Below are 21,036 nucleotides of genomic sequence, written 5' to 3'. Positions count from 1 at the left end.
GGGCTCTCTGAGGACAGACTGCGTTATTGATTTTTGTGTTATTATATCTAGCACAAGGCAGGGCACATGGTAAGAGCTCGGTGAGGCCTTGCTAACACTTATTAATGAAAGAGCCTGCTGGCAGTCTGCGTAATCCCTCTCTCCCTTGGTCAGTGACTCCTAAAAGCAGATCTTCAGACAGTTGCATCAGAATCACTTGGAGAACTTTTAAAAGATACTCATCTTGGTCTCATCCTCAGAGAGGATTTTGAGTGGTAGGTGCCAGAATCTATAAAAGGCCCTTTAAACTATCATCTGATAGTTTAGGGTGACCAGATTTGGGTAACACTCATTTAGCTAGTCCTTCTCATTTTTCCAAACTCACCTCAAGTGTTGCTTACTCCAGGAAGCCTTCCTTGATTGCTTACCTCCTCCTTTGCCCCCAGTCCTGGCCTCCCCACAATGTAAGAAGAATAAGTCCCCTCTTCTACTCTCTCTTTCACTTTCTCTTCCCTTCCATGCCTCACCCTTCTTCACAAAGAGTATGTTTACTTGTCTGAAACTTCCAGACTCTCCTTTCAGGCTGAGAGTGTGACTTATTCCTATCTGTACACAGTGTTTAAAACGGTGTCTGACACATAATAAATAGGTGCTTGGTAAAGGTGAGTTGGAAAAGAAGAGGGAGGATGCATGAATGCTACCTGCTCTACACAGTTTCCCTGGGAGGTTTACCAGCTGCCCCTGAGATGGTGACGCCCCAATCCCTTTTCCTCAGCTGCAAGCACATCTGTTCCCAGTTGACTTAACCTCTCAGCTACAACATCCCAGCTGCAAATATGGAACTGGAGCCCTTCAACCCTGCCCAGGTGGCTGCTTTGAGAATTAAATAAGTTAATACATGTAAAGACTTTGATCAGTGCTTAGCACACAGAAAGTGCCAGATAAGTGTTAACTCTTGATGTGACTGTTTATGCCCTGTACATTCCTTCCACAGCTTTAAAATGCTCATGCTGGGCAGACATCCTCTGCTGGTTGCCTTCTAAGCAGAGGCCTCCTCGGAGCTGTGTGCTGAGCAGAACTGGCCCTCTCACCTGCTCCCTGAGCGCGTCCAGTCCCCAGCTTTTGAAAGGCGAAGAGCCTCCACCTCTTGCTTCCTGCTACTATAATTGAACATCAGTTTGTTTGTCAGTAAACAGAAAGTCAGTCTGCAGGAAAGCATAAATATTTTCTCTAGCAGGGTTCAGGAGCTCTAGACTCCTTCTCTTGCCCAAAGACAGGCTGGATGCCAGGGATGGCTTGTCGTGTGCTTCATAATGGCATCCCTTTAAGTCTGGCTACGAGGAATTTTGTGACTGCACGGCTGCAATACTGGGGACTTTTTATGTGGCCAAGTTCATATATTTGTTTCCTAGGGCCATGGTAACAAGTTACCATGAACTTGGTGGCTTCAAACAATAGGACTGTGTTCTCTCTCAGTTCTGGAAGCCAGAAGTCCAGCATCCAAGTGCCAGCAGAGCTGTGCTTCCTCCAGCATTTTGAGTGGAGAGTCCTCCCTTGCCTCGGCCAGCTTCTGATAGCCCTGCAGTGTTCCAGGTTATGGATATGTCACCTTAATCTCAGCCTCTGTCTTCACATGGCCTTTTCCTCTTTGTCTCTGTGTGTGTCCAGACCTCTTTTTTCCTCTTATAAAGATATCAGTCATTTTAGTCATATGCAGTCATAATTTAGGCAAACCCTAAATGCAGGGTGATTTCATTTGAGGTCCTGAATTAATTATATCTGCAAAGACCCTTGTTCCACATAAGTCCCATTCAGAGGTTCTGGGTAGATATGAGTTTTAGAGGAGGCCACCGTTCAACTCACTACATCAAGTATTTGGCAAAAGAGGAAGATGCATTTATTGTTTTCTAATAAGGGCCAAGGTAATCTCTGAGAAGGTTTACTTTCTTCTCAATGTATGCCCTCGCTCTGAATATGGGTCTGATGCAATTTTTAGTAAACATACGGTGAAGACATGCTGAACTATTAAAACGGAAAAGACAAAAGTCAATTGATACACAGGAAGGGGAAGACGACTTGATATTCAGAAAGGTAAGCTGATCAAAGGGCTAGACCTTGTGCTTCCTAGCAGGAGATGGCCACCTGGTGGATAATATCTCTCATCTTTTACTCAATCATGTGGTGGGAGGCACTTTGCCCTGTTCCTAAGTGCAGAAAGAAACTTTTCCTGTGGGAACCCAGAAGTTTAGGAAAACACTGAGGCCTTTGTGAGATAGGTTCTTCTAGTGGCTCCCTCCAAAACTGAGACACAGTGTTAAATGTAATCACATAAAGGCAATTATAACATGAAGGGAGAAGGAATGAACAGGTCCCGGACACAGCTTTCTGATACAAGGATACAGTACAGTGGAGAGTAAAGGGTTAATACTTAATGAATGCCTTGGGGTCAGGTTGGAAGATAGATTACATCCATTACCAGTTCCTGTGTTCAGCATTTCATAAATATTTTCTCAACTCAGCAATGTAGCTCATGCTCGGTGCTCGGCCTGGGGGCACAGAGGTAAGTCTGATGGAAGTTTCCTGACCTTAAGGAGCTAGAGTCCAGCAGAGAAAGGCTCAGATAACAGTTGCAGGGAGGGCTTTGGGCAGGAGCGTGAGGCAGACAAGTCATGGATGAGGTCATTAAGAAGTATTAGGAAGCCGAAATTGCTCCTTGTGATTCTAGAACTTTAACCTTCAGGCTATAGCAGGTTCAAATTTTTATATTGCCTGAACTCTTATGGGCAAAAGTGAATCTATCTCTTCTGTATCTAAATTGTGTTTTTATTCAAGCCCACATTGTCAGATGTGAAAAATGTGCTCTATTCATGTCCAGATAAATGCAGACATTTTTATGATCTTTCTCAGATATTTTAGACATAATCTGCCCAATCTCAGTAACTCGATCCCTGGAGTTGATGTTTGAACCAGGGAATTCCCACAGAGAGCATATGGACCACAGTGCTGGTGAGAGAGAGAGCTTCACTTGTTCATCTGCATCCGCTCTGTGCTGGCATCTTATGAGATACTGCATGCCCCATCTGGTCCCTGGCCTTCATCCCTGCCATGGTGTCATCCTCTGAAATGCACTGGGTCTTCCTCAGATCCCCAGTGGATGGACCCCTCAGCAGCCTCTGCTTTTGCATTGCTTTTTCTCAGCCTGTGCTGGGCCCCATTCAACAGCTGGTGTGCAGGCCCGGGAATCCTTAGTGCTGCCCAACTGTGCTCTACAAGCAATGTGGGGGAGGGCTCATCTATCCTTCTCACTCCTGGACACACTCATGCCTCACTTCTGCTCTCTGGCTGCTGTACTGTGGTGGCTCAGGGGCCACCTCTCTGATGCTCCTGAGACATGAGGGACACAAGTACTCTGGGCGCCAAGACTCCCAGGCTTAAAGAGAGTCTGCTTCTCCTGCAAAGACTTGGTCCAAGGAGGCAGAAGGATGGGATCTTCCAAACACATAGAGTAACATTAAAAGCACAAACTCTAGACCCAGGTTAATTGCGTTCAATTCTCAGCTCCACCATTTATTAGTTGTGGGGCTTTGGGCAAGTTACCAGGGAGGCTACTGAACCTCTCTTTGTCTCAACTCCTCATCCATAAAGGAGGATTTTGTAGGCTCTTTATAGGTATGAATGGGCAGAATACATACATATAAATAAAAGTAAATATACATACATATGTGTGTGTATATATATATATATGCCTGTCTTATTCAGAATACAGCCTAGCACTTCGGAAGTGTTGTTTAAACCTTAGCTCTTATGATTCTTAGGAATAATGTTAGAATTAGCATTATTTCATCTCAATGCTTTTTCCTTCCCCTCTCTCTCACCCTAAAGCTCAGAATCTCTCATCTTGCCTCTTGAGGTAGGGAAAAGTTTTATTTAGATGGCTTCTTCCCATTCCTTTCATCTACACCCAGACTGTAGCTTTTTTTCCCTTTAATCTAAGGATTTGGCATCTTTATTTTCAACGGCCTTTGATGACAATGGCCAGTGATGCTAACATGGTTCATAGTCTAAGTGCAGATGGTTATGGGGTTAAGGTACCCATGAGGAAATGCAAGAGTTAACGTGCCACATGTTCTCTTCTCCAGCCTCCAGGAATCTTGGCTGGGGGCACAAGGTCATGCCAAAGTAGAGTTTGGGGAGAAGCTACAACCTGATTTCATCTCTGTTTCGCTGTCCCTGTGCAGGACTCGGGAATTGACATTGGGGACATCACCGCGAGGAAGGCTCTGAGGAAACAGCTGCAGTGCAAGACCTTCCGGTGGTACCTGGTCAGTGTGTACCCGGAGATGAGGATGTACTCCGACATCATTGCCTATGGAGTGGTAAGGAGCTGGCCTCCTCTGGGTTTCATTCAGACACAGACAGAAAGCAAGACCAGAAAGAGGCATAGGGAATAAAGGGAGAGGAGAGAAGGAGCCTCTCAGCTGCCCACGTGAAGACCTGCCGTAGGCCTGGGGACCCGGTACTGTGTTCTGCACCTGTAAGATAGCCTTTACTTTTACAGCTCAAACCCCTCCAGTCCCTTGAGAGAGGTACTTGTCTCTCCTTTATAGTCCTAAGCAATTCAGCTCTGGCCCCATACCTACATATTCCACTTAATAAAACATACAGTAAAGCAGTTAGCTTAAGACTGAAAGGGAAGGTAATAAACACTTGCTGTTCTCCCAGCTGGGTTGCCTGGGGGGTCTATGAGTCACCCCATGTGCCTCTCCAACCAAGGGGACGATGCCTTCCATTCGCACCCAGAGCCTCCCTGAAAAGAGCTCTGAGAAACAGAGGCATCATGTGTTTATTGTATTTGCTGTATTTTTAGTATTGCTTGTTGATGGGTGCAGAGCAGTTCTCCCTGATGGAAGGGAGCGAGGTGGAGGGGCAGAGCATAGGGTTTGGAGTCGGACAGACCTGGTTCAAAAATGAACCAGGCTGCTTCCCAGGTAAGTGTCTTCACGTCATGGGCCTCAGTTTCTTCATCTGTTAAATGGGGGTAATTCAGTACTATCCTCACAGGGTAAAAGAAAATCTAAGATTTGTAGATAAGTAACCTTAGACAGAAATGTATTTTCTATCTAAGGTTAAAATACTTTGAATATGATAAACTCTCCCATTTTCTCAATATTCCCTGGACCATACAAGTCAAAAGCCCTAGGTATTTTAATTGGTATTTTGATTGATTTTTAGCTATCTTGCCTGACTTTTGCTGACTTACAGTCTGAACACATAAAGTTTTGCCATGACAAGCCCCCAAGACTACTCTGTAGGATTAGTTATATTATCTCCATGTCACAGATGGGGAAACAGAGTCAAAAAGTGATTTTCACAAGCTCACATAATCAGCAGTGAAACCAAGTCTAAAAAACCAGCTTCCAGTATCACTCTGGTTCCTCCCTTTGGAGGGTGTCGCCTCATACCTTTTTGGATATCTCAGGATGAAACCTTGAAGGAAGAACTGAGGTCTCTTCTTTTGATGGCCTGTAGCTAGAGCTGAGTCCAAGACCTGCCCCAGATGGGAATGTAGTAAACAGGACAGCTGCCTATGACTAGGAAGAATCTGCTGCAAGATTGAGCTGAGTGCTCCCTATCGGCCCCCCAACCCTAATATACATCCTAGGATTCTAAAGCAGACAGAGATGGACTCCTAGACCCACCTCCTCCACCTCCAGGGTCTCTTGTCCAGGAGGCCAGCTTGTAGGAGACAGTCTTATCCTCTCACAAGTGTCCCCATGGCATAGTTGACATATCCCAACAGAACCAGGCAGTGACCTCTTGCCTCCCCACTTCTCAGGCTGATGCAATTCACACATCAGCAAACACCTCAGCCAGTGCTGCTCAGGTAGTACCTGCGTCTCCAGATCCTGTGGTCACCATGGAAACACATTGCACTGTAAGGTGTCCATCTGTCCCTTCCACCTCCCCAGAACCATCCTGAGGACACAGCTGCCTTGGATGCCCCACACGCCACCCATAGCAAGCTATGTGTGCTGCTTGGCCATGGTTGAACCCAATCCTAAAAGGAGAATCATGTAGCTGTGGCTCCAGAGAAACTATTGGCCCCAAGCCTCCGTGAACCAGGGCAAGCTTCTGGATTCATGTTCTCAGCAGGCTGTCAGCTGTGGCTGAGCAGAATTAGCCAAACTTACCCAGAGAAGCAGAAGAAGTAATAACAATAGAGGTGTGTACATGTGGCCACTGCAATTCTGGGTCTTGACCAAACGCATTCGCATCCTCCAAGCAAAAGCATCTCATCTTATACACATGTGCAACAGGTTTACCCTGTAGCCCCTCCATCCCACCCCCAGCAACATTTAATTTGTCCAATGGTAAGTGGCAAATACAGGGTTGTAATCTAATATGTCTCAGTCCAGAGCCGGGCCTGTTTTTACTGTCACGCTGAAAGCCATTCACTTGTCATCCCAAAGGACTGAGCTATGTTAGCCATCACTGTGGCGGGCAGAGGGCTCTGACCCCTGCACCTTCATCAGCCCACCACTGCTCAGGGCCCAGCCAGCCTCCTCCACAGGCCAAGCTTCTACATGAGCAGAGACATGCCTGCTTGTCAAAGAGCATAATGAACTCTTAATGGGGGCAGCTGGCTGAAGATGGGCAAAGTGGGATGCAGCCACAATAACAAGAGTATTTGCTGGGTCTGAATCATTCTTCCTGGTAATTATTTTAGGAGTCCAGATGTCTTTTCAGGGTCATAATTTCCTTTTTCTTTTTCTATTCCAACTCATGCCCAAATGACATTGTTCAAGACAAATGACTTCTGGGACTCTGAGTCGAGCCAGTATCAAGTCTATAGCCCAGTCCATTAATCCACTAATAGGTCCCATTAATGACTTCTGCAGGCAGAAGGGCCTGTGGGCCCCATCATGTAGACATAAGTTTCCCCTGGATCGTTGAGCTCCATGTCCAGGAGCTGGGGTAGCATTGGATTAATCACAGCTCTGGTGCTGAGAGTAGAGATGGAGGGGCATCTGGAAACAGACATGCCTGGCTTCGGAGTGTTAGCTTTGCCCCTTAATGGCTGTGTAAACTTGACAATGTGTAAAACCTTAGTGGTCACAGTAATGCCATTTCATAGGGCATATTTTACAGTCTCAGGATTATGGCCATGTGCATGATGGAAACAACTTGGGTTTTGGAGTCTGACAGAGACCAGCTGTATCACTTGTTGACTATGATTCTCTTCATTTGGGAATGCCATTCATTTACTCATGTTTTTCATGCACTCACTCACTCACTCACTCACTCACTTACCAGATATTAACTGTCTCCTTTGTGCCTGGCCTGTCTGATATACCGAAAGACTGAGACCCGGTCTGAGGACCAACAGGGGAGACAGACAAGTGAAGAAGGAACAAGAATGCAAGCTGCTAAGTGTTACCCTAAGAGAAACGGGGTGCTGGAGAAGCACATGGCAGTGATTTCATGCCAGAATTGGGTTGGGAAAGGCTTCCAGAGCGGCAGACAAGCTGAGCACCAAGGAAAGGGGCAAAGAGAAGGCCAAGACCAGGGGCGACGTGGGGAAGTGTCCACACAGGCTGAATAGCACCATGGACAGCGAGGAGAGTGGCGCTGTTTAGTACGCCACACAGCTCCTTCTTCTTGAAAGAGATCATATCTCTGGTCTGGTTAGTCATTTTGAGAATTAGGTGAGATACATGTGGAAAGCACTTTACATGGTACCTGACACATAGATGCGTTCCCAAAAGCTGGCTCCCCTGAATGGCGTTGAGGAAGGTTAAAGCAGTAGTGATAGCAGCTACAATTATTGCAGCATTGGTTATTTGCCAGGCCCTGTGCTAAGCACTTGTAGATATTGTTTCACTTAATCCTCATAACACCCTTTTGAGGCAGGCGCTATTATTATTCCTATTTTAGAGAGAAGAAAACAAACAGGAAAGAGTTACATTGCTTTATTCAAGACCCTACAGTTGGAGCCGGGTTTCCATCCCACCCTGTTGCTTCCAGTGGCTTCAGTGGACTGCCTGCCTAAGGGGTGGGGGTGGGGGGTGGGGGGAGGAGGAAAGACACAGAACCAGGGAGGACTTTATCAAAAGACACCCACCCTCTCAGCCAAGCACTGGCATTAAGAACCCAAGGGAAAGCCAAGTCTACCATCAGTGCTGTCCAGGCCTTCCTCTGTGCAACAGCAGTTAACAGATTTTGCTAATGGGTTACAGTGCTTGGCTTTAGATGTGATACTCATGTCTTCATGGGCTGTAGGACAAGAGCAAAGCATGTTTACATGTGCTCTTCCCACTAAGGCAAACCAAGGAGTTGGTTTATAATGGAGGATTTGCTGCAGAAATGCTACTGGGGGCTCTGCCTGAGACACACGTTCGTGTGATGTTTCTTCTGAATCTCTGAATTGCAAGTTTGGGATTAAGGTGCTACCACCCAGCAGAGGAAGGGAAGCTCAAAAGGAAAGAATTCGACTCTTCCTTGTCCTCTGTTAGGAACAGGGTATGCACGGAGCACATGTGGGCCTCTGATTATTGGCTCTACCTCATGCCCCTTCATTGGCTTCATTTCACTCCTGCCACAAACCGTCAGGAGCACAATGGCCCAGCTGCTGTCTCTGGCCTCCCCCGAGATAGATGGTCCCCCTGTGGCCTCTTGTCCTTGTCTTCCCTGGATTCTGATCTCCAGTTCCCTGTTCTAGGCAGAGTTTTTTTATTGCCAAGAAGAGAACCCACATAAAGCCAGCTCAAGTTAAGGTGAGGGGGGTGAAAGTACCACAAACTCTTATAGGAGTAGGAGCTGGACATGGACACTCTAGCTGAGAAGCCACTGAAGCCACTGTAGGGGCAAAATGGTCCTGCTTGTCTCCCATTCTGTCTGCCTCATGCATCATCACATCCCTGATCACAACTGGCTTTCTCTGCTTGCACATGGCCATGGCCAACAGACTCCCCCATGCCCAGTCTAAACAACCTTGCAATTCTAGTGGCCACCACCCACAGATCACAGTCTCCAGGTCCTGTTTAGATTCATAAGACAGGATAAGAGAGTAATGAGATGGAGAGGAGAGAGAGGGAGAGAAAGAGAACAATTAATTCTGAAGTGTGGGTCAGTGCCCACCATGGTCCACTCAGTTGTGGCCGGTGAGCAGGGCCATGAGGACTATAGGCTGCCCTTTCCGAGGGCTGTGAGCAAGAAAGTGACATTGAATATCAGCTCTTTTACCCAGACGTGTTAATTGCCAAGACTGGATCCATCCACCTGTAGGTGAGGGTCAGAGATGCCGCTCTCTTCTCCTGCTCCCACTCTGGTCCCCTCCTTTCTTATTCTGCCACCAGAGGTCACTTCCACTCTGAAAGACCCTAAGCAGGTGGGCCACCATGGGGTCTGGCCAAGCCACTGCTGTGTCTACAGGAGACAGAGAGCGCCTGGTCCCAGGGAAGCCCTCAGGCCTGAAAACAGCTACCATGTTGCCCATTTCCCCCAATACTCAAGAGCAAAAATTTCTCTCTGGGACACTTGAAGGCCCCTGAGGAAGGGCTGAAGAACGAACACCATGTTGTGTGTGCACATTCACATGCATCTCTTATTTTTGCCCCGACTGTCTCAACTCCCAGAACCCAGCTCACTGTTTAATGACATATAAGTGTTTTTCCTTCAGAGGAGGCTGGTCTCCCCTCAGCACCTTTATGCAAGGCAAAAGCTGGTGCTGGTTGGTTCTATAGTGTTCAAAGGACTTGGGCTGATTATAGAAATGCAATCTGTCTCAGCAGAATACTTGTTTCTCTAGAGTTAATGCATTTGCTCTCTCTGTTCCTCTCTCTTTGGTGTGGCCATCTGTTCTCTGATGTTCAGCTGCAGAATTCTCTGAAGACTGACTTGTGTCTTGACCAGGGGCCAGATACAGAGAATGTTCCTATCATGTACATCTGCCATGGGATGACACCTCAGGTGAGTCCTCTAAGAGATTCCTGCACCAGGAGTGTGCATGTGAGTGCCTGGCATGGGGAAGGAGCACTAGGCTTTGTCATAGCAGGTCTGGAACCAGGGGCCTCTGGGGCTTTTCATCAAGGCACATCCTCATGAGCTGAAGAGGATGGGTCATACCTGCCTTTCCTGGAAGGAGGCTGGGGGAGTGGATGCTAAGACACCAGGATCCTCCACGATGGGGAGCAGGAAAGGGGTTACATTTCTAAAGAGAAACACCTGCCTCCTTTGGGGAAGCTATGAGTACACATCACAGTTCTGGCTCTGACAACCAGGCTTCTCCCTAGCAATAGTGGAAGGTTCTCCCAACCTCCCTGAAATGTCAGAGTCCCTTCAGAGTGCCATGGCATGGTCTTCAGCTCTGCCCTTTAGTGGATCATAGCTAGGACCAAAATGTATAGCCATGGGCCTCTTTTCTAGCTCTTCTTCTGACCTTCTTCTGGTGGAGAATGAAGGGAAGCCACAGGGAAAAGAAGTTATTCTTACAAATTCCCCATTGATAGTCTAAGCTTCAGATACTCAAAGAGGATGCCAAGACACAGGCAAGAGACATGGTGCATTGAACAAAGTATAGCAGACAACCCTTGACCAAGAATGCCATAGACTGACCTGTTCTGAATTGATAACATTCCCAGAGTTTACTTATCTCCAGAAGCACATAATGATTTGAAAAGATATTTTCACATTTAAGATAGGCATATATGTGCAATTGCAATTAAGAGTGTTTAAAAGAGCTGTTGACTACCGAAACACACATCTGAAGGACATCATGACCTGTATGTCACTCTGTGAATGATGTGCCCACCCAGGTATTGTCCTTTGTGACCTCTACCAACTTGTTCTTTTTGTGGACTGAGTTGCTGTGACATTACTGGCTGGTTAATTGCAGGCCAGCAGAGCAGGCTATGCCCACAGGACCCAGTATGGCAACACGTTCTTCATTGTTACAATGGTGAGAATTTTTTTTTTTTTAGACAGAGTCTTGCTGTGTCTCCAGGTGCCAGGCTGGAGTGCAGTGGCACTATCTCGGCTCACTGCAACTTCCGCCTCCCAGGTTCAAGCAATTCTTCTGCCTCAGCCTCCTGAGTAGCTGGGACTACAGGCGCATGCCACCATGCCCAGCTAATTTTTGTATTTTTAGTAAAGACAGGGCTTCACCATGTTAGCCAGGATGGTCTCTATCTCATGACCTCATGATCCACCTGCCTCAGCCTCCTGAAGTGCTTGGATTACAGGTGTGAGCCACCGTGTCCAGCCATTTCATTTCTTTTTATGGCTGATTAGTATACCATGATGAATATATATCACATTTTCTTTATCCACTCATTGGTTGATGGGCACTTAGGTTGGCTTCATATTTTCACCATTGTGAATTGGGCTGCTATAAACATGTGCCTGTATGTATCTTTTTCATATAATGATTTCTTTTCCTTTGGGAAGATACCTAGTATTGGGATTGCTGGATCAAATGGTAGTTCTACTTTTAATTCTTGAAGGAATATCCATACTGTTTTGTGTAGTGGTTGTACTAAATTACATCCCCACCAACAGTGTAAAAGTGTTCTATACAGCAAAAGAAATAATTACTAAACAGACAACCCACAGTGTGAAAGAAAATATTCACAAACTATGCATCCAACAAAGGACAAATATCCAGAATCTGTAAGGAACTCAACAAGTCAACAAGAAAAAAAAAACATAATCTCATCAAAAAGTGGGCAAAGGACAAGAATAGACAATTCTCAAAAGAAGATATACAAACAGCTAACAAACACATGAAAAAATGCTATAAATCACTAATTATCAGGGAAATACAAATTAAAACAACAATGAGATACCATCTTACTCCTGCAAGAACGGCCATAATTAAAAAGTCAAAAACCGGTAGATGTTGGCATGGATGTGGTGAAAAGGGAACACTTCCATCATTACGTTTCTGAGATATATCCCTGCTATTACATGTAGTGGTAATCTGTTTATTTTTATTACTATTATTCCAAAACAACTGTTTTATATGCCATAATTCATGATCTGTTCAACTGTTGATGGACCCTTGGACTATGGCCAGTTTGGAAGTATCATGAATACTGCTGCTATGAACAGACTTGCACCTGTCATTTGGTGTACATATATGCTCACTTCTTTTAGATTTATGCCCAGGAACAGACTTGCTGAGTCATAGGGTTGACATATTTTTACTTTCAGTAGACGTTGCCTGTATTAGTCTCCTCAGGTTGCCAAAACAAAGGATCACAGGCCTTAAACCAATAACTTATTTTCTCACAGTTCTGGAGGTGTGGAAGCCCAGGATCAGAGTGCTGGCCAATTCAGTTTCTGGTGAGGGCTCCCTTCTTGTCTTGAAGATGGCCACCTTCTTGCTTTGCCCTCACATGGGAGAGACAGACAGCACATAACAGTGAGCTCTCTGGTATCTATTCTTATAAGGATGCTAATCCTATCATGTCAAGACTGTATCCATGTGACCTCACTTAACTTAAAAATTTGAAGAATTCTCAGCCTATCCATGTTGCAAAAAACTGGGAAAGCTCTTTCTGAAATAAATGCTAAAGAGAACATGAGTTTGACTCAAGTGGACTTTGCCAGCCATCTTAACAGAAACCCAAAATAGAGATGAAATTACACCTGTAGAGAGACTGCCAGTTTGAACTAAAGGGGACAGAGAAAGTGGGATAGAATGAAATAATGCCATTGGACTTGGAGTCTGTCAGCCCGTATGGACCATAAAGCTATTTGAATGTGCTCTATTTTTCAAGAAAAGGAAGAATGATGCAGAAGGCATTTTTAGGGATCATCAGGGCTGCCACTTGCACCACAAGGCCAGGAGAAGGGCTGGTGCCCTGTCTAGCCTAAGGGCCAGGGCCACCACCACACAGCCATGGTGGTGACGCTGGCATCCCAGTGGGCCTGGAGGGCAGAAAATTGAGCCAAAAAGGGTTATTCTTGGGCCTTAAGACCTTATGGAATTTGACTTGCTAAGATTTTGAACTTGTTTGGGACTCATCACTCTTATCTTCATTCTGATTTCTCCTTCTGGAATGAGAATATCTATTCCGTATCTTTCCCACAGTTGTTTTGGAACCACATGACTTATCTAATCCCACAGGCTCACCCTTGGAGAGGAATTTTGCCTTGGTATGAAATGTACTTGGAGTCTTACTTACCTGATGTAGATGATACTTAGATGAGACTTTGGACCTTAGAGTTGATGCTAGAATGAGTTAAGATCTTCGGGGCTTTTGGGACAGAATGATGTATTTTGCATGCCTTAAAAACATGCATTTGGGGAAGATAGGGGCAGAATGTTATGGACTGCATTGTTCCCCTCCCCAGAATTCATATGTTGAAACCCTGACCCTGGTAGTATTTCAAGTGAGGAAGTAATTAAGGTCAAGTTAGGTCATAAGGGTGGTGCCCTAATCTGATAGAATTAGTGTCCTTACAAGAGTAGACACCAAAGAGCATGATCACTAGCTTTCTTTTCTCTCTGCCATGAAAGACACAGTGATACAGCAGCTGTCTGCAAGCCAAGAAGTGGCTCCTTAGCGGAAACTAAATTGGCCAGCATCTTGATCTTGAACTTCCCAGCCTCCAGAACTGTGAGAAAATAAATTTATTATTCATGCTACCCAGTCTATGGTATTCTGTGACAGCCTGGGTCAACTACTACACTGCCAAACAGTTTTGCAAAGTTGTACCAATTTTTACTCCTCTCAGCTTTATATTAGAATTCTAGTTGTTCTTCATCCTTGCCAACATTTGGTATTATCCATATTTTTAATTATAGCCATTGTAGTGGGTGTATAGTACTCTGTGTTTTAATTTGCAGTTCTGATTATTAATGAAGTTGGGCACCTGGGTTTTCAGCATAAAATATCTTCATGTTATTCTTGAATGTGGGCCAAGGTAGCCAGGTCACAAGTCGTTGGTGTTTTTGTAAATTTGCACTCTGTTTCCTGATACTTATGATCTTATCTGGACCACTGGAAAAATGTTGAATGTTTTCTCTATGTGATGGTGGGTGTTAGCCTGAGCAGAGGCTGCCGCAGATCACACAATATAGGACAGTCTCTGCTACAGTTATAGTGCAGATTTTGGAGCCAGATTGCCTGAATCTAAATACCAGCTTTGAACCTTTCAAGCTATAAAATCTTGGCAAGGTTTTAAAATCTGGGTCTATTTTTTAAAATTTGTCAAATGTGGATTAATAATGGTAGATACACCAAAAAGGTTGTTGTGAGGATTTAACACATGTAAAACATTTAAAATAATGCCTGGTGTATAGTAAGTACCCAATAAATGTTATCTATTAGTATTGCTATAAGGATAGTGTTATCATTATTACTCCACTTTGACCCTGATTCCTGATCAGTGTAAATACCCTCAGGGTTCTAGCTGCAACCAACCCTGAACTGACTTTCCTTGACTCCAGGGTGCCCTATGCCATGGGTGCCTGCCCTAGTCAAAACCTACCTACAGACCAGGCGTGGTGGCTCACGCCTGTAATCCCAGCATTTTGAGAGGCCAAGGCAGGTGAATCACCTGAGGTCAGGAGTTTGAGACCAGCCTGGCTAACATGGCAAAACCCCGACTCTACTAAAAATACAAAAAAAATTAGCAAGGTGTGGTGGCACATGCCATAATTCTAGCTACTTGGAAGGCTGAGGCTGGAGAATCACTTGAACCCAGGAGGCAGAGGGTGCAGTGAACTGAAATCACTCCACTGCACTCCAGCCTGTGCAACAGAGTGAGACCCTGTCTCAAGAAAGAAAACAAACAAACAAACAAAAACCTACTCATAGACAATTGGAGCATCACTGAGTTACTATGGCAGCACAAATATAAGGGAGTCAGGGAAAGGGCAGTGAAGTGGGCATCGGGATGCCTGAGTTCAAGGGTTTGTCTTGCCACAGAATTGCAACATCAACTTAATATTCTCTGGGCCTTTATTTTGTTTTACTATTTTATTAAGGTAGAATTTTATACTAAAGTACACAATTCTTAAGTGCACAGTTCCTAACTTTGTATACACTGTATGGTCACCATTAAGTTCAACCCCATCATCCCAGAAGGCTTCCTCATTTGTCCTCTTGTTCAATACCTCCACCCAAAGGTAATGATTGTTCTGACCGCTTTCACCATTGATTAGTTTAATCTGGACCTGTATTCCTGTATGCAGATGATGAAGCTGAGCTAGGCTTCTGTAGGCCCAACACTCCCAGCTCTGACAATATGCTTATCTCTAATTCCTTTGTTCTGAAATTCAGTTGGCCTGGGAAACTGAATTTGTGCTTGCCAGGAATGCTGAGAGCTGCCTTTGTAAGTAAACTTCTTGATAGGAAGCTGCAGCAAGTCTCAAAGACTTGGGTCTCCCTTCCCCATTCCCCAAAGCTGCAGAACCCTCATGCAACTGAGTGGTACAGGGAGCACTTGGTGTTCAGCTGACCTTTCCCGCCAGGCAGTGCTCAGATGCACAGCTGGCAGTGCTGTGTAGGGAGGTTTGGGACCAGCCTCAGATTACACACATGTCCCAGAACAGGAAGGTGTAGGAGTGCTGCTGTGACAGGACTCTGTTGAGGCTGGCCTGCCCTGTGAGCTGGAAGAGCTGGAAAGGACCAGGTTATCCTGGGGATGGTCTGTGTATTCCTAACCTGAGCTCCTACATCCACCATGATGAATAAAGGGGCAGAGGATGAGTCAGGAGTGAGGGGCTTCTCCCTGCAAGGCTTCCCAAAGGCATCTTCCAGCACTCAAGAAGTTCACTACTCATGGAAGAGATAAGAAATGGAGTACTCAAGGATGTGTTACCTGAGGATGAAGTCAGGGTACATCTCAGAAGGAGACTGTGGACAGGTGAGGGCCCCAAAGATCCTCTGAATCCTGCAGACTTGGTCCAAATCAAACATTCAGCATGCATTTCTGGGGATGTCACCCCCTCCTATTGGCAGCTCTTAGCAAAATGTCTCTTGTTACCATGACCACATAGGACAAGGAGAGCTTCAGGAAGGTCATATATGCACGGATGGAGCTGTCACATGCCATTGTGCAGGCTGTGCACTGCACAACTGCAGGAGATGGAGGTGGCACTTTACATTGTTACCTGGGGAATAGAGACCAGCCCAGGGTAATGATGTTTCTGACCTCTCCTATGAAACCTTACATATTCCTCCCTAAGCATCACACTTGATAGGAAGCCCGAAAATGCTGAAAGACAAATTCTGAGGCAGTATATAGTGATTAAGAACCCACTATGTGGGTTCAAATCCCAGCCATGTCACTTACCAAGTCCCTTAGGTGAATGTCTTCTCATGCCTCAATTTCATTGCCTATCGTGAAATTGGCTGGTGGCTGGTGGTCCCTTGGCTGAAGAGAGCCAAGACAGCATAAGAGAGAATATAGTAGTACCCACTTTGGGGAGTTGTTATAAGGATTAAATAAATTAATGCACATAAAGCGTTTAGACAACAAAACCTGGTGTATAGTCATTGCTTACTATATGTTGGCTGTTATTATTATTACCAGATTGGTAAAGACACTCAAGATTGTGTCCTGGAGTTAATAGAGTAGGAATTGTTTTGCTTAAGAAAAGGATAGATTTAAGGGGGACATTAAAACTCCTTCCAAATTATAAAGACACGGATTTTTGGCTGAGTATGAGGAAACTCTTCCTAGTCATTGGCTCGGGTTATTTTGACCTCTCCATCATCAGCATTGAGCCATGTTTGGCAGGCTCCAGGGACATTCTGAAGGGCTTTTATATCATGTAGGCTCTTAAGCTAAGAAATTCCTAAGGGCACTTGCACCCTGAAATTCTATGACTTTCTAATTCATTACCTTGTCCAAATCAAGGTAATGGCTTGTAGCAGCATAACTCCACCCTTCATATGACATTCTCTATGTGTTTGTCTGTGTCCAAATTGCTCCTTTTTTATGAACAGCATTCATGTGCCAGATACTGTTCTTGGCCCTGGGGAACCGTGATGAGCCAGAAAAGAGTGACTTCCCTTATGAAGCTACATAGTGCTAGAAACAGACTATTCTCTCTTTTTTAATCTTCAAATCTTCACCACAGCCAAGATTTGAATTTGTTTCTCTCTTGAGCATTGTATATGGGGCAACATTTGAGCTTCATGACTTGGATTTCAGCCAGCAATGGCCAAGAATGGTGAAAATGGAAGAAGGACAAGAAGACAGGACTGCGGGCTGGCCCCGTTCATCTTGCTGACTTTGTAAGATGGTTAAGCAGGTACTGAGTGCATTTGAGGAACTGAATATCTGTAGGCATTTTCTAAAGAAAAACATTACAATAAGATGGAGAGATTAAATGCAAAAGTGGTTCATGTCCTATGGGGAAATAAAATTATAGCCTTTCATGTGATCTTTTCTACATAGGCAGAAATCTAGGAGTTAGCATACAACTTCATAGTGTCTGGGTGCAAATCAAAAGGTAAATAGCGAAATCAAACATGAGTACATTTTCCTGGAAAATTACATGCTCTTGGGTGGGCCCGTTAATGTCCCAGGATAAAATAAAAGGTCAGGCCACCACCCATCTCCTTTTTTGCCTTATTTCTAGGTTTCAGATTCTTTCTTACTGTTTTCACAAAGTTTGTTAAAGGTCGAGGGACACTCCAGGCCACTAGTGATTCAGTGACTGTTATGGGTCACAGTCTGACCATGTGACCTTTTCCCCTGCAGAAGTTTCCCGGGGCCGCCATAACAGTACCATAAGCTGCATGGCTTAAACAACAGAAAATTATTGTCTCACAATTCTGGAGCCTAGAAGTCTGAGACTGGTTTCAGCAGGGCCAGGATCCCTCTGAAGGTCTAGGAAAGATTCTACTCCAGGCTCTTCCCTAACTTCTGCTGATCCCTTGGCTTGTAGCCGCTTAACAGCACCTTTCACATGGCATTATCAGTGTGTGTATCTATGGCCAAATTGCCCCTTTTTATAAGGACATGACTCATGTTGGATTAAGGGTCCATTCTACTTTTATGCGACCTCATACAAACTTAATTATATCTTTGATGAATCTATTTCCAAATAAGACCACATTCTGAGGTACTGGGGATTAGGACTTCAACATACAAATTTTGGGGTGACACAATCCAACCCAGTCCACCTCCAAACGGAAAGAGTGGGACTGGAAATCTGACTCTGACTTTTTCGGCCAAAAAATCTCTCCCATCACTTCCTCTCTCATTTCATTGGCCAGACCTGGTAACATGGTCCTGCCTGACTGCAGAGGGATAGCAAGTTGTGGTTTTCTGTGTGTCCAGGAGGTCTGTCTTTGTCACAAGAACTTAAATATTTTCTAAGTCAATGTCACCTCTGACAAAAAAAAAATAAGAAAATGGCATCTGGAATGTGAATTGACTTGCCCAATGTCACACTACAAGTTATTGGCAAAGATGGACTAGGAAGGATGCCAGTATTTTGACTTCCAGTTTCTCCTTCATTGTTTCATTTATTCAGTCATTAAACATACGATAGTTTGTCTTTTATGAAGTCCTCATATTTTGGAAAGTTTCATTTTCCTTGAAGAAGTTTGATCTGTCAACAACAAAAAAATTGAACAGTGGCATCTAAAGAGTTTCGGCATAGCAAAAGAAACTATTAACAGAGTAAACAGACAACCTACAGAATGGGAGAAAATATTCACAAACTATGCATCTGACAAAGGTCCGCTATTCAGAATTTATAAGGAACTTAACAACCAAAAACAAATACCCCATTAAGAAAGGGCAAAGGACATGAACAGACACTCTAAAAAGAAGGCATACAAGCAGCCAACAAACAATGTAAAAATGCTCATCATTACTAATCATCAGAGAAATGCAAATCAAAACCATCATGAGATACCATCTCACACCGGTCATAATGGCTGTTATTAAAAAGCGATAGTTTTGTAGTTTTGTAGAGCAACTTATAGTGTGAACTGGTGGGGCCAAGAACATTAGAGACCCAAAGACAGCTTGGGCTGGACAAAGGGACAGGTTTCACATCTGTGCTTAAACCTTTTGAGAGATAGAGCTTCAATGGTGTTTAAAAAGTTCACTCTGTTATGATATTCCCAGGTCTCAGAGAAGGCATTGGATAGGAGAAAGCAGAGTGTAACTAATCAAAGTAGTGAGGTGAAGCTGCTGAGATGCATGTAATTGGTTAATGCGTAAACGTAACCATTTTATTTAAATTAGCAGTAAATTTCAAGCAATCCTCAAAATAACTGAGAATATTAGCCCCGATTAGTCTAACAGCCTGGAAAATTTTTTCTGATGGGAAACACAATAGTGGGGTCTCCCCACCAGGTCTTTATTCAATCAGTCATTCATTTGTTTATTCAACAAACATGTGTTGAATATTATTTTATGCGAAGCATTGTAACACAGAAAGGCAGCTTTGCCCAGATCCCTGCCCTGGAGGAGTTCCTGTCTGGAGAAGGAGGCAGGCACTTAGATGATCACAGTTTATACAATGAAATCTTACAACCTACTGCTCTGTACTACTGTCCCACTAGCCCACAAAAAGAGAAAGCAGGGATAAGATCAGGTCTGGGGATTTCTCCCATTCTTTCTGCCTAAATTTACTAGACTATAAAAGACATGGGGGTTTCAGGGGAGTGCTTTTTCTATGGGAAGGTGAATTCTTGGTTATAGGAGGAGAAAGATGAAAGGGACTATAATTCCTTCTGACATTTTTGAAATACTAAAGCTGCCACATTTAAGCTTCAGGAAATGCTTTGACTCAAGGTTTAAAGATTAGAGCTGAGATGAAAGAAGTCCTCTGTTTTAACCTGGAGATGAATTCCTCGAAGCCATCACCTCCCCCCTGTGTGGCATTGGCCTCAGCACCTGCAGGGGCATTAAAGACCTCTCATGGATTGTGCTTACACCCCCAGACCTTTCACATCACATCTCAGAGACAATTGCAAAAGTTTTCCTTTGTGGGCCAAGAATTTAAATGTCTAGCCACTTGGCCTTTGGCAGATTTCCCCAGTTCTCTATTATTTTTGTCTATAAGTGAAAAAGAATACCAGGCACTGAGTGACTTTGTGGTTTTGAAAAACCCCTGAGTTTATTTCTTGGCTCTCCTGTCATTAAGTTGTGCCCTCCATGACTCCGTGGGGTGTGGTTACGTTGCTCAGGTGCACGCTGGTGAATGGTATTGGGGAGTCCCGACAGGGTAATGTGTGGGGGAGCCTCACACACTCCTGCAGCTTTGTCTGGTCACCCCCAGCTCTGTGTTATTTAGAGACTAATCCAGATAGGGTTAATTGGATTTCTGTACTTATTGTCCTCTAAGCTGTCACCTCTCATGGTTCCAGGGGCCACTGTTCATGGCAGTACAGAGTGATGTGGGGGCTGGCCCTGTGAGGCTCCCTCTGGCCAGCCCCGCTCAGCTTCTGCTTGCCACACGTTTAGTTTCTTGGTACAGGGTAGTGGTTTTTTGTTTTTGTTTTTGTTTTTTAAATTTTTATTGCATTTTAGGTTTGGGGGTACATGTGAGGAACATACAAGATTGTTATATAGGCACACACATGGCGGTGTGATTTGCTGCCTTCCTCCCCATCACCTATATCTGGCAATTCTACCCTTGCTATCTCTCCCCAATTCCCCACCCTCCACTGTCCCTCCCCTATTTTCTCCCAACAGGCCCCAATGTGTGATGCTCCTCTCCCTGTGTCCATGTGTTCTCATTGTTCAACACCCGCCTATGAGTGAGAACATGCGGTGTTTGATTTTCTGTTCTTGTGTCAGTTTGCTGAGAATGTTGGTTTCCAGGTTCATCCATGTCCCTACAAAGGACTCGAACTCATAGTTTTTGATGGCTGCATAATATTCCATGGTGTATATGTGCCACATTTTCCCTGTCCAGTCTATCATCGATGAGCTTTTGGGTTGGTTCCAGGTCTTTACTATTGTAAACAATGCTGCAATGAACATTTGTGTGCATGTGTCCTTATAGTAGAACAATTTATAATCCTTTGGATATAAACCCAGTAATGGGATTGCTGGGTCAAATGGAATTTCTAT

The 21,036-nt window shown here is 44.6% G+C and overlaps 1 protein-coding gene across 1 annotated transcript in view; it reads left to right on the top strand.

The window, feature by feature from the left end:
- The window catches only part of GALNT18 (polypeptide N-acetylgalactosaminyltransferase 18), a 369,718-nt gene that overhangs the window by 286,707 nt on the left and 61,975 nt on the right, over nucleotides 1–21,036 (top strand). The window contains exons 8-9 of the mRNA XM_017525727.2: nucleotides 4,218–4,355; nucleotides 9,853–9,948. Coding sequence (XP_017381216.1) covers nucleotides 4,218–4,355; nucleotides 9,853–9,948 — 234 coding nt within the window. The remainder of the gene's footprint in view (nucleotides 1–4,217; nucleotides 4,356–9,852; nucleotides 9,949–21,036) is intronic.

The sequence above is a fragment of the Cebus imitator genome, unplaced genomic scaffold, assembly GCF_001604975.1.
Source record: "Cebus imitator isolate Cc_AM_T3 unplaced genomic scaffold, Cebus_imitator-1.0 Scaffold39, whole genome shotgun sequence".
NCBI classification, from domain to species: domain Eukaryota; kingdom Metazoa; phylum Chordata; class Mammalia; order Primates; family Cebidae; genus Cebus; species Cebus imitator.
This window is presented reverse-complemented; position numbering and strand designations above follow the sequence as displayed.